We start from the raw sequence: 18,184 nt of genomic DNA, 5'->3' as shown, positions 1-18,184 counted from the left end.
TTTTATTCTTATTGTTAATTAATATTTAATTTTTCATTTTAAAATACAATTGCTTAAAATTTTAATTTCACAAATTATAATAAATAAAGTAGAGTAAATATTTACAAAATGTTGACGTATATAAATATTAATATATTAAAACAATAGTTTCTTTTAATGAGTCTATTTTAAAGTTTAGATAAGACAAGTGAAGTGACAATTTATGCACGAACACGTTGTCTATTGTTGCATTAGTCTATATTTTAAATTTTACTACGAGTAGTTTATTAAAAGAGATAATCGTTTAATTTTTTTTTTTTTTTTATTAAAGTTTAATTGATTTTTTCCAGAATTAATACATCGTTATTTGTTAAATTTACATTTAGTTTGAAATAAACAGTGGTTTACCGACTGAATAATATTATAAAACATATAAGTAATAGGTGTTTGATTTGTTTTTAAATATTATTATAGGTAGGTATAATTATTATACATTTTGCGAAGAGGAGTCCATAAAATACAATATTTTTGAGATAATGCAGCATTTAATTTTTAAAGAATCTCAGTTTTGTATACTAATTGTTTTAATTTATTTATGTGTTGGATATAACATAATAACCATTATTACTAGTGACTTATATTTGTTTTTGTCTTATTTTCAGGTAACGCAAAAACAGCGCGGAACGATAACTCTAGCCGCTTCGGTAAGTTTATGCAAGTGTGCTTCGACGGTAGATGGATGATAAAAGGATGCATCATACAAGACTATCTGCTGGAACAGTCAAGAATTACATTCCAGAGTGCCGGTGAACGAAACTATCACGTGTTCTATCAACTCGCCGAAGGCGCGAGGGTAAGTGGTTTTCGGACATATATCCATAAATGTCGAATTGGAAAGGGAATGATTTTTATTTATGGTTTATTTATTTCCTTAATATTTTTCGATAACTTATAAAATGAAACCAAAAGTTATAAATATTTGTCAATATATTTCCAATCATATACACGAATAAGAATAAATTGTTGAAAATTGTTACACAGATATGATTTTTATTATTGTATTAACTTTTAAACGACTTAATGATAATAATACGATGTTTACTTACCTAAGTATTTTAATAACGGGATTTTTTTTTTTTTATTGATAAGTTACTAGTTAGGGAAAAAATAACTAAGAAAAATTTATACTTATAGAAGAATTATTTAGAAAATAAATTTTTTTAAAAAAGCATCAAGCAATATTATTATGAACTTAAAAATTAAAATTAGTTACACTTTTAAATTTAGAATATAAATATTTTTTCGTTTTTTATAACTCCAAAAAATATTTAAAAGAGCGCGTGCTAAAAAAAGTTTTTTCAAATTTTATTTCATTTGATTTTTTGCCAAGTATTTAAATCTAAAATCTATGTTTTTTTTTTTGAACATGTGCAATGACTGTTTACGTTAAAATATATTTATGAAACAACAATATTCATTGAATATTTTTATCCAATATTGATATCAAACAAATAATAAATAAACGTATAACATAGGTTTAAAGTAAAAAAATTATTTAAAAAAAAAAAGAATTGTTCATCTGTGTCGAATGTTTGGACTATAATATTGTCTGTTTTTGATAAAATTTTTTTTTTATTCCTAAAAATGTGTTAATGAAAATATATTTATTCTTGCTATCAACAGCACAACAAGGATTTGGTCGAGCTGTACAAATTGAAACCACCGGAGTTCTACAACTACCTTAACCAGTCGGGCTGCATAACCATCGACGGAGTTTCGGACGTACACAAATTCGACGCACTACGTTTAGCGTTTAATGTGCTCCGCATACCACTCAATATGGTCGATGGAATTTTCTGCGTCCTATCAGCCATCTTGTGGCTGGGAAATACGGTTTTTCGGGTAAATTACTAAATGTATCGTTAATATCGTTAATTTATTATCCCATATTTAATCTCATCAAAAAATTAATATTATCTAGTCAGTTAGAGTACTTAAGCTTTCAACGAAAAAAAAAAAAAATTAAACCACTAAAATGTATTAAAATATATTATAATATTGAAAAAAGATTATGAATGATTAATTTCGAGCGAGAATTACTTTATTACTTATTAGTGCTATTAAAATACCATCAAATATATACTTAATACTCGTATGTTGTAAGTATACACACCCAAAGTGCTCAAATATACGGTTAAAATAAAATATTTTTCTTCAAAAATCATATTTATATTAGTCATAACGTTAAGTACATGAATATTTTTTTAACTTTATTCTTAAAGCGTTTGTATTTTGAAGGTTTAGCATTTATAACTATAACAATAAATGTGATTTAAAATTTAAACGTATAAGAGATAGTCAATGTCGTTTAATGTTTAATTCTATTCATCATTGTTTCATTGCACTCATATCATTTATATTGGGATTACATCATAGTATTATTTTGTTTTCTATCGAAATGTATTATATAATATTTACTGAAATACATGTCAAGTTATAATATGTTGTTTTGTATTATAATGACTATAGTAGTTAAAATTTTAAAATATGCTCCAAAAACAAATATATTTTAAATATACAATAAAGTTTAACACATTCATTTACGATGTTATAGAATACATTTTGAACTTGCAACACTATTAGCTAAAAAAAAAAAATACTGCTACATAAAAATTTTAAACTATAAAAATGAGGCCAGCGTCATTTGTAATATCGTTGATATCTATTAAGGATCCATTTTCCTCAGTACTCACTGATTTAACATATCCATAATAACTACTTAGAATAATATATTTTCTAGCTCTGCCATGAATGTATTTTCTGTTATTTGTGCTTTTCACGTTATATTTTATGTTTGTTTTAATCTACAGGACGTCGATGGTGAAAAATGTCAATTGACCGAAAATGACCACGAAATTCTGTCAGTTGTGTCTCACCTATTGGGACTGCAAAAGGAAGATGTTGTCCACGTTGCATTGCTCAGACAGATAAACGTTCGCGGAAACATAACTGAAATACCACTAAAATTGCCCGAGGTTTGTTAAAGATGTAATATATATCTATAAATAGAGATCATTAATGATTCCCAAAATATGCATTGCGATGAGATGATAATAAAATTTAAAACTGATAATATTTTGAATGTATAACTAATTTAGGGTCCGGATGCTATAAAAGCACTTACACATTTTTTTGTACTTTTGAAGTTTAAAAATAATGCCTCTTAATTCTCGAACTTTAAACAGAAAAATATTTATAAATAGATTCCATATGTTACTTAAATGCATTTTGAAAACATCATCGAAATTCTGGCTTTAGCTATTGTTATTGTATGCATGACATACTTCTGCGTTCAAAATCTCGAATATTATTATATTTATTCGACCAAGCAAAATCGAAAATGTTTATATTATCTTTTTTATTATTATTGGCCCACTACGCATGGTCGCTCCATATAAGATTATTACAATATGCTTTTAACTATACTTAAGGTTTATATTTTTAACTTGTCCAATTAGTGTGACTGAAAGACGTGCATCATAGAAGTTTTAAAAACTCCATATGGGCAACCGATGGTTTTTTTTTAACACGACTATTATTAAGCATTAAGCACAGTGTTATATTAGACAATTCGATGTAATATTATCGGAGCTTTTTTGTGGGACTAAGTGGCTTATACTAATAAAACGTAATACTAAATAGTATGCATAGACTTTGGTGGTAAAAATAATAAAATAATTTTCAGTCTTAATATTAACTATTTAATTATACCCATTCGTTATTTCAATACTAACTATTGTTTATATTAATGAGATCGTTTCCAAAATAATATATGAACACATAATAATATTTTATACCTTAAATTCTGTCACATTAAAAAATAAAACAATCCTTTTCACGAACAATTATGTTATACACTCCACAAGTTAATTATTAGGTACAATTAATTTTAATTTTTTTAGTTTAGTAAACCTTTATTTTTAATTCTGCTATTGATATAGAATCGGAAAACTATTAAACTTACAATATACTTTATAATAAATTACTTAATTTATTTTATTCAGGCGATCGAAAACCGACATGCGATGGCCAAAGCGCTATACTCGCGAACTTTCGCATGGCTCGTGAACCACATCAATACTTGTACAAACCCTGGACAAGATACATCAAGGTTTCTAGGCGTTCTCGACATATTTGGTTTTGAAAATTTCACTATCAATTCATTTGAACAGTTATGCATAAATTACACTAACGAGAAACTACACAAGTTTTTCAATCACTATGTTTTCGCACTGGAACAAGAAATTGTACGTATTATAAAATATTAAAACTTATTATAATGCTCATTCTTAATCAATTAGTTGATAGTAACTAACCTTGTATCTTAATAATTTCGTAAATATAAATATATTAAATTGTATTATGTTTTTATTATATATCCTAAAGTACCGACAAGAAGAAATTAAATTTTCACACATTCAGTTTACCGATAACACGGCCTGTCTAGAACTGATTGAGAAACCACCTCGTTGTATTTTGAAGTTGTTGACTGAACAGTGTCACATGCCTAAGGTAATAATTTTGTTTTGTATAAACAACTGTGAAGAGTTATGGTATAATCATATTAATTAACCGTAGGGATCAGACACTACATACTTGATGAATTTACACACGGAATTTGAGAATCATCCAAATTTCGTGAAAGGAGACGACCGTCGGAAATGGGAATCAGAATTCAGTATTATGCATTACGCTGGTTCTGTTACTTACACCGCCAGTGGTTTTGTCGACAAGAATCGTGATGTACAACAAGATGTATTTTTTGATTTCATGACACGTTCAACGAATGTCTTTGTGCGCGAACTTATTAAATTTCAGGTCAGTATTTTGTCAACGGTTATCAAGTTTGTAATTTAAAAATATCCAAAACTATAATAATATAATTTCTTTTTTTGCAGGATTTACTTGGATCTACCGTGTCACGGATGGGCAGTGCTAACTCAACATCCACTAGAGGGACTACTAAAGGTCGACCAACTGTTAGCGATACTTTCAGGCACCAATTACAAGCGTTGGTAGATGTCTTGCAATCCACGAATCCATGGTTCGTGACTTGAAATCTTTTAGTCCAAAATCAAAATTATCGAGTTTTTTTCAATCATTTTTGTATTATAGGTACGTGAGATGCATCAAACCAAACACGATAAAAGCGCCAGACCATTACAACGAGAAGTTGGTATTGGATCAACTGAAGTATTTAGGCATGTTGGATATAATCAGAATTCGAAAAGAGGGCTATCCTATACATATGTCATTTCACGAGTTCTTAAGCCGTTACCGTTGCTTGGTGAGAGCAAAACTGCCCGCCGAAGAGCGCTCAGCTGTTAAGTACGTATATGGAAATGTAATTTTTTGTGATAGTGTTTTGAAATGTCTGAAATATCATTATTATTCATATTATTATTATTATTATTATCACTATAGTACCATGTTTCTTTATAGGGCGTTTTTGGAATTACAAGAAATACCTTCAGAAGAATGTCAGATAGGCAAATCGAAAGTATTTCTTCGAAATAAAGCGCACGAACCACTTGAAGATAAACGAAAGTTAATGCTTAACTTGAAGGCCACAATCATTCAACGAACGTGGAGAGGATACTTCGTCAGGAAAGGTAGACGATTTTATTAATTTATTCTTCTTCCGGGAGGATTAATATATATATATATATAATTTTGATAAATATTATTCAGATTACATTAAAATACGGACCGCGGTAATAATCGTACAAACAGCGTTCAAGAGTTGGAAACAACGTTTGGTGTTTTTGAAGAAACGTCGAGCCGCGATCGTAATTCAGTCGCATCTAAGAGGAGTTTTTGCTCGAGAGGTGAGCAAAGTGGTGAAATTGAAAATCACCAAAGTTAAATATTCAATCGGGAGTAATAACACCATCATTACTTGTTATCTTATATAGGTTGCTGCTGCTTTGCGAGAGATGAGACGAGTAGAAGAAGAAATGCGGAAACGGGAACGCGTAGAAGAAGAAAAACGTAAAGCTGAAGATATTAAAGAAAAAGATCAGGAAAATGAACAATTAAACGAATTGCAAATCGAAAAAGAAGAGAAGTAAGCGGTTTGGTTTAAAATATTATAATACAGTGGTTATGATCTTTGGAGTAAACACTCGATAACATCACGATTGGTTTTTAGGATATCTGAAATTGAATTCGCAAAACTGGCTGAACAGCTGAACTCTAGGCTTCAAGTAGATCCGGCACACGAGTCTGTGGATTTGGACAACCTATTTGCCTTTTTGTCCGACGTCCAGTCTGGCCGCTCTATAGATACTGTGGGAGACCGTATGAAGGAAATAGTAAGCGATTTCGATGAGGTAATTTGCACATGATTTATTTCTTCTGACACACTAAATTATACCTTATACGAACACGTATTCGTGTGGTTAACAGTATTTTCGTTAGTTTATTATTCAATTTTTTCACCGCAAACTATTATACGTAAGCAAACGTATACACTATTGTATAGAAAGTTATTCCATTTGCTAGGGACCAAAATGTACATTTATTGTGTTACTCAGGTGAGGAAATATAATTTCATAACATATGTAAGATTTACTAAAGAAGTTCTTATTTTTTGATTTAATTATTTTAACCATATAATCACACCAATCTGTATCGATAGTATGACTATTGATTATTGGCACACGAACTAATATCTCTTCGCTTTAATTAACACATTTTAGGTTTATCTACACAATACTTATGATATTCAGTGTTGTAAGCTATTTAAATATTTATTACCATTTATATTTTTTAAGAATTAAATATTTTTTATCAATTTATAAACATTTATATTCGAATATATTATAAATACGTCATTTTTAGAATAATTTTTACTAAAAGATATACTTTTTAGTTTTCAAATGTTATAGATGATTTTGTGTAAAACAATTAATATTGATTAATAGTTCAATCTGAAAAAAAAAAATGAATCCATGGTCATTTTGTTATAAGTTATCTTTTTATAAATTATTTTACGAAAAATATTTAAAATTTTCCATGAACACTATTTTTTAACCAATATCCGAAATACTTGAATTGTATACAACACCGATGCATATTTATGACACTAAATATACAGATAGTGATATTTTTTCAAACCACGTCATTTCAAATAACTCAAATGCACTCTATACGTATTTTATTTTTTGATTCTGTCAAATCGTATATTAAACAATGCGTCTAATAATCATTCGTGTCACGTTTATGCATTTTTAGTTGGAGAGTGTGATCCAACGGGAAATAGAAATTGTTGAAATGGAGCTCGAGAACAGAGGGTTGGAGAAATCTTTATCGTCGTCTCCAGCAAATGCAATGCAGATAGTGTTACCAGAACCGTCGCATCCACCTCCGCCACCACCGCCGTTTAATCAACAGCTAGCAAAAGCCAACGATGAACCGATTTACGAGGCAGTGTTGCCCAGGGATGAAGATAACGTGTCTCCGCCGCCACTCCCAACACCACCTCACAAATTGATCAGAGCCAAGAGTCCTGCGATCGAAAGTGCCAATAGATCTATTAGTCCAGCCGCTACTGCCGCCGCACTGTCATCACCTCGTCAGAGTAGGCCTAGTTCGAGGACTTCCGGAACGGGAGTGAGTAAAATTATTAGCTTAAGCGATGATGGTTTGAACAAAGCGATGAATGTATTGGTTTTTACATGTAAACCAATGTATTTATATGTAAATGTGCTTTTTTGTTAAGAAACTTTTTATAATATAAAAAAAATTTAGATCTTTATCTTCGAAAGAGGCTTCTGGTAGAAAATTAAATCTTTTATATACTTTAAAGGATCAAAAAAAAATTTCCCCGTTATTTTTCAAAATATTGTGGAAAACAAAAATACAACTAAGAAAAACGTGAATATTTACACAAAACGAGTTTTCAAGAAAATTTTTTTTTGTTATAGTTATTTATTATTATTTATTAATAATGAATAATTATTGAGTTTTTAAATATTTATCAAATGTTTGTAATAGCATTTTTGAAAAATATTTTCTCTCTTTTTTGTTATTTATAGACATTTGAAATGTTGTGACTTAATATGATTTAAGGTTGTTGTTTACTAATTAAAGAGTTTTAAAATTAAGTAAAGTTACTTCATAAGTAGTTCTTACTGCAATTAAAATTTTAAAAAAAAAAAGTAAAATATTTATATTTAAACTTTTTAAGTTTTTGCTGAAATTTTCAATTACTGCCACTTGAAATGCATGTAAAAGATTTTCTTACTTGGGGCGATTGAGTTCTATTTAAGCCTTTTCTATGATGAAATAATAATATACAATACGAAAAAATAAAATTAAACCATTTGAACAAATTATGTTTTTAAAAGATTATTACTATATGTATAATAATTTCACAATCCTTTGATTTTGACTTATTCACTGGTTGTGAGTTACAGGGTGCAAATTGGAAGCATAATAATGGATTTATTGAAGATACTACGGAACGTGATCAGAGAAGGAAATTCAGAGTGGAAAAGAAACTGCAAGAGATGGAAAACATCCAAGAAAAAATGAACATCGAACCGCTGCATGACAACTATCATGATATCCTCGAGTTTGCCGAAAATTATTTCAATGCTCACGAGCGTTCGCCCGAAGGTACGAAAAATTTTTTTTTATTTTATATCTGTTCATAGTTTTACCAGTAATAGTTGAAATAAATATTTTAAATAATTCGTAGGAACTATAATAGCCACGCTGAAGAGGAAAAGCAAATCATTGGAAAAGATACCTATGTATGAAATGGTTTCGTTCCACCGCGGCTCAACTATTCCGACATCGCACATACACATGTATGATCCGGATAACATAACAATAGCCATATCAATATTTAGAGTAAGTCCCGTCAACATTATTCAGTGATAATAATTTTGTTGTTAAAATTGTATCAGATCCGACAGTTAATAATATACAACATGTTATTTCATTATTACAAGTTAGATAATTTTAGTACATATTATGTATGTTTTAAATTATATTATTTTAATAATAAAAACAGTTAATAGCATTAGCTGTTAGCAGAATTTATAGTAAATAATAAGAATTAATCATAATATTACACAATACTATAATACGATAGATATAACATAGTAATACGAAAATAATACTAAAAATATAATATAATATAAGCATGATAGTAAGTTGATAATAAATTAGAAGAAAATAAATAAATACACATGCATACCTACATTATAATATAATAATCAAAGGTTTTGAAACATTTGATAACCTGCATCAAATTAATATCTATTAATTACAAATATCTATTTGTTTTGTTAATTTTTTATAAAACATCTTAGAAAAAAAGATGCACTTATACAAAAATTAACACATGTTAATATTTCTAATATTGTATTTAATAAATTAACTTACTTTTGACATATTTATCACGTTGAAATTTTAATTATGTGTGTTTAAAAAGCTCTCTGCACCATTTATCTAAAATTTAGGTTTTAAGAAACTTGTGAAAAAGAGAATACATTTCAATTAAAATTTTAAATAAAGAAATAAGTCTTTTGAATCTAAAATATATTATAAAAACAGTTAATATAACTATTTTTTGATCTAAAATAAGTGCATGTTAAACTAGTCATTTAAAGATAATTTATTAAAGGAATGGTTTAATAAAGTTATAATTTTTATACACTCAAATTTCTCAAAAGTAGTGTTTTTTAATTTATTCTATTTAATAAAAGTTTTTATTGATTTTCAACTGTTTTGGTTTAATAATGTTACGCAAGCATTGTATTAATGTGTTAATTCAATAAAACTAAATCATTTTAAATAACTAAACTGGAGATTTAGAATTTATGTACATTTAATTACCTAATACATAGTATTGTTTTAAATATATTTTTAGCGTCTTTTCTACATCCATAAACCATAAATATACTATAAGTCAAACAGTAAATTAATATTTTTAAATGTAGATATTATGTTTAAGTCAAATTAATTACGTATAATATTATTATTCACAGGATCTCTGTAAATATACTCGAGGTGATATAAAACAAGACAATGAAGTACAAATCATCCAATCGATAATCGGCGCGGGAATCAACCGCGAAGAATTACGAGACGAAATTTTCGTGCAGTGCATGCGACAAGCGACAAATAATCCAAGCATAGAGTCCACCGAAAGAGTGTGGCTGCTCATTTGCCTCGCGATCGTTGCGTTTCAGCCCAGCAAGTTACTCTACAAGGTACATTTATGACTTAAATGGTTTGCACAAAAAATTTTTTATAATCCATTCGCATACACACAGCATTATTATAATATAACAAATAACAATGCGATTTCCTTCCAATCAATAACCAACATATTTTACAAGGAAATTTGGAGGGTGGGGAAGAGGGTAAAATTCGGAGATGTCCGTACTACTAGAGAGAATTCATTCTCAAATGAATAGTTATTATTATTAAGCATTGTAAAACTATACAGAATAGTTTGATCAGAACACGTTTTTAATACAATTTGATTATTTATGAAAGATATTAATAGTCACAATTTAATAAGAAAATTACTTTTTATATAAAAAGACGTTCTGTGATTTATACGAGTAAATGGATTTATAATAATGAAAAGAGTCGAATTCAATTGGTAGTTCATTGTATTTGCAAATTCAAATATTCAGTTTATGTATGCAAATAGTGCTGCTGAGTACTAGTATTTTCAGTTTTTTTTTTTTTTTTTGTCATGGAAGTTTTACTTTTCACACTATGGTATCAAATGTCTTTCATAAATAATCGATTAATTTATAAAATTTAACAACTCAATTTTCAAGTTTTGTGAAAACCTTTCTGCAATTTAGTTGTTGATGAAGTCAGTAGATACCTAAGAATATACTCATAAGTCATAATGTAATATTTCATTTATAATTTTTTAGTATTTCGTGAGCTTTTTACGGAAGAATTTGCAGTGCGAAGGAAAACTTAAACAGTACGTTCAATGGTGCCTCGACAATTGCAAAAACACAAAAGTATCGTGTCGACAGTATCCACCGTCAACGGTCGAAATTGCTGTAAGTCCACTTCGACCCTGAAGTGAAAATGTGTTTAGAATGTTTTTTTTCGCTAAATTTATAAATATGGTTTAATTTTTTTTACTTGACTAATTTTCCCCCAGAAAGATAATTTTATTGTACCATCCTATCCTTTGTTATTAAATGTTCTTTTATACACCGAAAAAAATATTTTGTATCTCAAATTATTCACACTACCTATTAAAAATATATTTATTTATAGCCATATACTTATAGTAGTTCATAAGTCTTTCATTGAAAAAAAATAAATCAATAGAACTTTAAAATATTCAAAATTATGTTTTCTAATAATTTTTAAAAAGGCGTAGAAAATGACTTGTTACTAAATAAACATATTATGGTTTCTAACACGCCCTAGAAATCTAAAATAACACGAATTTCTTACTACAGGCTATGCGGAGACTCGGCACAATCGTCTGTAGATTTTTCTTCCTGGATGGACGAACTAAAGCAATCGACATCCATCCAACAGACACAGCCAGCGATGCAGTTTACAAGCTAGCTGACAAATTGTGTCTGAGGTCGATCGACGGTTGGTCAATATATCAGAGCAGGTCGGATGGTGAAGAACACGTCCGCGCTCATTACTACCTGTACGACATCATCGCTGCTTGGCAATCGTACGTATATCAAATTTCAATAAATTTGACAATCTGTATGAATAAAGTAAAATCGCACTTATACAATATACATGGTTATGTAATATTATGTAAAGTTAATTGTTTTTATTATAATAATTACATTTAGCTCATTTAGGTAGTTATAATTTTAAAATAATAATATGAAAATATACGTTTATTTCGAAATTAAGTAGTCACGTTATGTAATAACATTGTTGTAGTAATTTACCGATCGTTATATACACTTGTTTTTTAAAAAAGTTAATTTTTTAAATTTCAATGGAATAAACAGATCTAGTGCAATTCGAATATTACCTGTTATTAGTCTAAGTGCGTATCGAACATTTTAATTTAGGTAAGAGTGCAATCTGAAAATCTTTATTTGTTAATTATTTTCAAGTAATCATGTTTTGAAATTTTAGTACAATATTAAATGTTTTATATACTTTTAAAGTATTATCTCACCTGAAATGTACTTATCTCAAGATAAACTTATATATATAAATACGAGTATATTTTGGTCCATAGAAAGCAGCAGATCAAACAGACCACTCAATCGAGTAGCAGCTTCCCATCGCTGAGCCGGCGTTCTAGCAACACGACTTTGACTAGTGGTGAAAACCGCTTCATATTCAAACGTCGACTGTTTCGGCATTCCCGTGAAATTTCGCAGGATCCGATCGAAGTGAACCTGTTGTACGCCCAGGCCGTCTACTGTGTTGTGAAGGTAATTGACGGGTGAAATGTTAAAAATAACGTGCTCGAAAATATCTCAAATAATATTTATAATTGAATTATTTTTATCATCGTTGTTAATTATTAGTGCGACGATTTTCCGGTCAGTGAAAAGGTTGCTCTCCAATTAGCCGGACTTCAGTGTCAAGTGTCACTCGGTGATCCTAAGGAGTCAACTTTGGAGTACTACGCGGACGTCGAAAATTATTTACCGTTTAGGATAAGCAGAATAAGAAGTTCTGATACTTGGGTAGGTTTATATGTGATGATGATCTGTAAAAAATGATGAGTTCTCGCAAGATGTATAACCTATGACAACAGACGTATTTATGATTAAGAGTAATATTTATTTCACGTTTGATATAAGCGCCTTAAAAACATTTTTATTTAAATAGTAATTTTTTATACATATTGTTTTGATTGTAACGTAAAATCTAAATTAGGTGACTACTGTGAAATTTGATTTTCCCAGACATTTTTATTCTACAATACGCAGTTGATAGAACTTGGATTTCTAATAAAACACGACTTTGTGATATATGCCCCGGTACCCAATGATAATTTTTTATTAAAATTTTTTTTTATATGCGTTTTTTACTTTTTACCCATCGTGGTCTGAATATGAATTACCTCCGCAGCGAGTATATCAAACAAATGATTAAGATGATGTGGTCTGATTTTATAATAGGTACCGATATTGGCGCAAGCTCATCAACAATATGGCGCTGGTAGATCAGAAGTGATGGCAAAGGTTTTGTACTTGTCATGCGTAATGCAATATCCGCTATACGGCACAACGATGTTCCACGTTACCTACAGGGGCTACTGGTCGTACGGTATGATTAAACTTTCACTAGACTTCGTTTCCAGGTTTATTGTTAATGTTGGTCTTGTGGTTTTATACAGGAAACACTCTAATACTCGGTGTCAACTGCGAAGGATTGATGTTGATCAAGCCTGAAGATAAGTTCGTCATGTACGAGTTCAGGTACACTGATGTTGAATCAATATTTTTGGACCCCAGCGATTGTTTCTTGACCATAAACTTGATGAGACACCAAAACGACAACGCTTCAGCTCACAAGTGTTTCGTCTTCGAAACACAACAGAAATCTGAAATCGGTTCGCTTATTGTCAGTTATTGTCCTGGGCTGGCCGGTTGGATAATCGAAAATGAAGCACCAGTAAGAAGCGAATTAATATTTTTGTGATTTATAACCAAGGCTGGAGATTTAATAAAGTTACTAAAAAACTATGAATTAATCAGACAATTGTGTGATAAAAATTGAAAAATTAATTTTATATTACATTTTAAAAACATTGATGAATTTAACATTAATTCCCCTTTATTTTAATATATTAAATACCTACTAAAAAAATACAACTAAAACGTTATACAAATTTTGTTTATACCTACGTATTTGAAATTGAAACGCATAAATTTACAGCCCTGTAACAATAATAAAACTTAAATATTTATAAATTTTACGTTAAAAAATGGTTTTAATTTATCTTAACAGGTCAAAGCTATAACGAACGATGATCGTATACGACTTTATCATAATGTAATCAATTGCCGACGCAATTTAATCGACTCGGACATGTTGAATAAACCTCAGGACACCCCTGGTAGTTTCTTAAAAAACACTTTGCGCAGGTTTGTATGCAGTAAAAAATACATCGATAAATTAGTTGAGGTACCTACATTTTACTTGAGTATATTTTTAATTCACTAATAATTTGTTTTAGATTGAGTAAACACAAATTGGAAAAATTATGGGCCGAACACATTGGATCGTTGTCAGAACACGGAGAAACGTACAAGGGATTTTCGGGGTCTTATTGGTCGTTCAGTAGACAGCCGATTTCCCAAAGTCTCAGTCGATTATCCGAACAAGATGAACAAATCGCCTTGCAAATGTTCCATATCATATTAAAATATGCAGGATTAGGTCAAAATGGTAATGATAAAGATAATTTTTGTAATCCAGAAGTAAATTGCATGTTGATATGTTACAGTTATCTTAAGGACTCAAATTTACCTTAGTTATTATTTACAACTAATTATAAATACATATGCAAAATACAAGTGTGGTTAAAAATGATTTCTTTTTTTATATATTTTCTTTCCAATTAAATATTCTCTTACACGTTATTTATTATTATAAAATAACACATTAAACGTAATTTTATTTTATTTAAAATTATATTTAAAAAAGTTTATTAATAAACTAAACTATTAATATGTATTGATGTATTGATTAAATCAAACCATTTAATGTTATATATCAGGGACGGTCAAACTTTTTTCGGCCGCGATCTACTAAAAATATACTTCACATTTGAGGATCGAATTCAATAAAAAAGTTTTTATTATTATTAAGTTACTATACCACCATAATTAATTTTCGTGTGCGCAGCCTAAAAATAAATTTTAGCACGATCGACTGTTTGGCCGCCCCTGTTATATATTGTCTGATAATTTTAAAAATACATTAACACTTTTTTTATTTATTTATAAACGAGTTCAATTAATTAAGTTTGCTTGTTAATTTAGTTTTTTATTTATCGTCCTTGTAAAAACATTTTCTTTGTTCAAATCTGTTTTCTTTTTATTTTCATGTCACTGAAAACACTTATTTATTCACTACTCGGTATCGAATACTGACGATCGATTATCGAATATTATTTTATTGACTGAACAATATAACTCTCGAATTTAAAAATATTTTGTTAATTATAATGTATAAAAGAATCTTTGCCGCCAATAAAATCCACCTAAAACTTTTACCACCACCCCTATGCACTGTGTGATTTAGTTGTCGGCATTGTCAATCGTTTGCCAATTAGATTTCACTCAATAGTTCGTTGTTTTTAATATGCATTAGGAGAAGTCGTTCGGCGAGCTGAAGACGAACACGTTACTTTAATACAGAACGTAATGGAGAGATCGATGCGCAAGGAGTCGCTGCTTTGTGAACTTTACCTGCAGTTGATCAAGCAAACCACCGAACATCCAGATCCAAACTCTAGAGTCAACCTCAGGCATTGGGCCCTATTGTCGTTAACGTGTTCGGTCATCTTACCACCGCAACGCAATATACGAAAATATTTGATAGCACACCTACGGAAGTGTGCCGGTGATTGTGTGACCGAGGAAGGGAAATATGCCCGGTTTGCGGAAAAAGTGAGTGTACAGAAATCGCGAGGTGTAATCCTGGAGCGATTATTTCATAAGATGTATCGTATCGATTGCATTTAAATTGATTGATTTCCGGGTAGCCGTGGCATATTATTTTACCTGGCTACAATACTTTTTTTGTATATGTCTCTAACGAATATTATTTGTATCTATATCCGTTTGGATATAAATAATAAAATAACTATTTAACATTGTTCTTTAAGTAGATATGAGAAAACTATTTATAAACGAATACAAATATTTTGAAAGTATTAAATAATTATTTAAATAAAAAATTTTTATTTTTACTTAAAATTTACTGTAAAATTAATTTCTCGGTATAATTAATAATACAGATAATAAAAAAACTATCGACAATTAATAGATTTTAATTATCTCTATTAATATTGATGATAAATTATAATAATAGGTTCAGTCAATACGTCACTGTTGTATATAATTTAATACTAATTTTGATTAACTATTAAGTAAAAAAAAATAAAAATTAACTGGTAACAATACTATAGTCAGTACCGAATTAAATGCTTTGCAGGTCTTAAGCAAATCAATCTGTCGGGCATAATTGGCCATAAAAAGAAAAAGAAAAAATGTGTACACTTGTCCTGTATCTTAGTTGTCAAATAAAGATTTTTTTAATAATAGTTTAAATTTTAAAATATTATAAATTAATACCTACTAAAAAATGATTTAAATACTACAATTAAGTAAGTTCTGAAATTTGAAAGTTTAACGTAACTGCAGTAGAATTTACAAAATGAATGTTGAAACCTAACCTAACCTAACCTAACTTAATTTTGTTTAAATCGTGTTTATTTAGATTTGGTTCATTTGGTTAATTTTTTTCATAATATTATACATGAAAATGTGCCCTTAAAAAAACGCCATACTCCTATTATTTAAGAGATTGATATAGACTATTTTAATGAATTATTGGAAAAGTGTTAACATTTGACATCTTAAATATATTTAAATACTAATTAAAAATATTTTAGAATTAGCTTTTTTAAGTTTGTTGTAGGAAACACCTTTTAGGTGGTAATAACTAATTTCGGCTTATATCACGTTAAAAGATGTCAAAACATACTCTTTGTTCAAAAGTTTTGAGCAAATTTTTTATATTTTGATTTTTTTTAGTGCGTGTCAAAAACTCAAGGAACGAGGAGACGACAGTGGCCACCGTCTAGAGAAGAAATATTGTGCACAATAAACAGAAGATTAATTTATGCCAGATTTCATTTTATGGATGGACAATACCACGCCATTGAGTTTCATCCGTCTTCAACAGCTAAAGACGTGGTGGAAATTGTCAAGAACAAAATTGGACTTAGAAAAACGGCTATGGGTAAGCAAAACCCGACGCGGCGAAAACATAAAAAAATTATTTTTATGATTCAGATTACAAAAAAAAAAGTTTTACGAAATTACGAATTAAAACCTTAAAAAAAAAAAAAATCACACAGTATATTTATTTTTCATAGCGACGTAGCCATAACTTATTTTAAAACATAATGATATTGTTGTTTAAAAATTTATTTTCAAATAACATTTAAAATAATTTAATTTTTAATATCTACCTACCTAATTTTTTATTAAGTTACGCATTTATAGATAGTAACCCTTTTTTAAACTTCAACATTTATCATTAGCGTTAGGTTTATATTTAACACTGAAGTATTCAAGTATGTACTAGAAATATTTATAATCATAGTTTTATTTCATAAAATTAATGAAATTATAAAAAATGTATTATTTTTTAAACAAATCTTATACTATTATATTAGCTAACATTTATAACTTAAAACTATACCTAATATGTAAATAAATTACTTTTGTCATAAAAATAATTAAATCTAAGAGTATTTACATATACCATAATTACCTACTTGACAGATACAACAAATTATGTAATACAAATAAAAATAATTTATTTATGAACCTCGTTGTATCTTGTATAAAAATTATATTCATACATTTTCATAAAATATGCACAATCGTGTATAGTTTTTTTATTTTTCAAGATTTTCATAAATTATTCTCCAAAAAGTGCGAAGTAAAAATCCTTATAATAACACTTATGTACATTGTACTTAGAACTTTTTGTTATATAAAATATAATTTATAATAATATAAATATTCATAGGATATGCAATTTACGAAGTGTTGGGCAATTCCGAACGGAGTTTGGTGGCCGAAGAAAAGCTGGCCGATGTCATGTCGAAGTGGGAAAGATATAGGAACGCTAATACGGGAACGGCCAACACGTCCAAGCCAATCCGAAAGCACAGTCACATATTCCTATTCAAAAAACACTTGTTCCTTGATCAGTACATGGATCTAGACGATCCAGTGGAAAAAGAATTGTTATACCATCAGGTGCTGCATGGCCTCCGGTGCGATCGATTCCCAGTGACCGATAATGAAGCGGTTTGTGTTTTTGCTATTTAACCACCATTAAGTGAAATAATATAAGTGTTTAGTAACCATAGGTTATATATTATGGTGATGAGACTGGTTCACAAGTG

General features: G+C 29.0%; 1 protein-coding gene across 4 annotated transcripts in view; it reads left to right on the top strand.

Moving 5' to 3' along the window:
• The window catches only part of LOC112603280 (myosin-I heavy chain), a 110,636-nt gene that overhangs the window by 88,462 nt on the left and 3,990 nt on the right, over positions 1-18,184 (top strand). For 2 of the 4 annotated variants that reach the window (XR_003115155.1, XM_025351788.1), the window contains exons 5-31: positions 642-832; positions 1,663-1,881; positions 2,850-3,014; positions 4,044-4,286; positions 4,426-4,551; positions 4,618-4,857; positions 4,938-5,083; positions 5,155-5,367; positions 5,482-5,651; positions 5,731-5,867; positions 5,955-6,106; positions 6,191-6,371; positions 7,276-7,653; positions 8,460-8,661; positions 8,744-8,898; positions 10,041-10,265; positions 10,950-11,084; positions 11,496-11,725; positions 12,254-12,452; positions 12,549-12,710; positions 13,149-13,296; positions 13,367-13,644; positions 13,981-14,117; positions 14,210-14,421; positions 15,349-15,647; positions 16,797-17,004; positions 17,803-18,086. Coding sequence is in view for 3 of the 4 variants with exons in the window: in XM_025351788.1 (XP_025207573.1) it covers positions 642-832; positions 1,663-1,881; positions 2,850-3,014; positions 4,044-4,286; positions 4,426-4,551; positions 4,618-4,857; positions 4,938-5,083; positions 5,155-5,367; positions 5,482-5,651; positions 5,731-5,867; positions 5,955-6,106; positions 6,191-6,371; positions 7,276-7,653; positions 8,460-8,661; positions 8,744-8,898; positions 10,041-10,265; positions 10,950-11,084; positions 11,496-11,725; positions 12,254-12,452; positions 12,549-12,710; positions 13,149-13,296; positions 13,367-13,644; positions 13,981-14,117; positions 14,210-14,421; positions 15,349-15,647; positions 16,797-17,004; positions 17,803-18,086 (5,435 nt within the window). In the remaining variant the exon portion in view is untranslated. The remainder of the gene's footprint in view (positions 1-641; positions 833-1,662; positions 1,882-2,849; positions 3,015-4,043; positions 4,287-4,425; positions 4,552-4,617; positions 4,858-4,937; positions 5,084-5,154; positions 5,368-5,481; positions 5,652-5,730; positions 5,868-5,954; positions 6,107-6,190; positions 6,372-7,275; positions 7,654-8,459; positions 8,662-8,743; positions 8,899-10,040; positions 10,266-10,949; positions 11,085-11,495; positions 11,726-12,253; positions 12,453-12,548; positions 12,711-13,148; positions 13,297-13,366; positions 13,645-13,980; positions 14,118-14,209; positions 14,422-15,348; positions 15,648-16,796; positions 17,005-17,802; positions 18,087-18,184) is intronic. The other 2 variants (XM_025351790.1, XM_025351789.1) reach the window with 2 other exon arrangements.

The sequence above is a fragment of the Melanaphis sacchari genome, unplaced genomic scaffold (assembly GCF_002803265.2).
Source record: "Melanaphis sacchari strain LSU unplaced genomic scaffold, SCAv2.0 Contig9_pilon_pilon, whole genome shotgun sequence".
Taxonomy (NCBI): Eukaryota; Metazoa; Arthropoda; class Insecta; order Hemiptera; family Aphididae; genus Melanaphis; species Melanaphis sacchari.
This window is presented reverse-complemented; position numbering and strand designations above follow the sequence as displayed.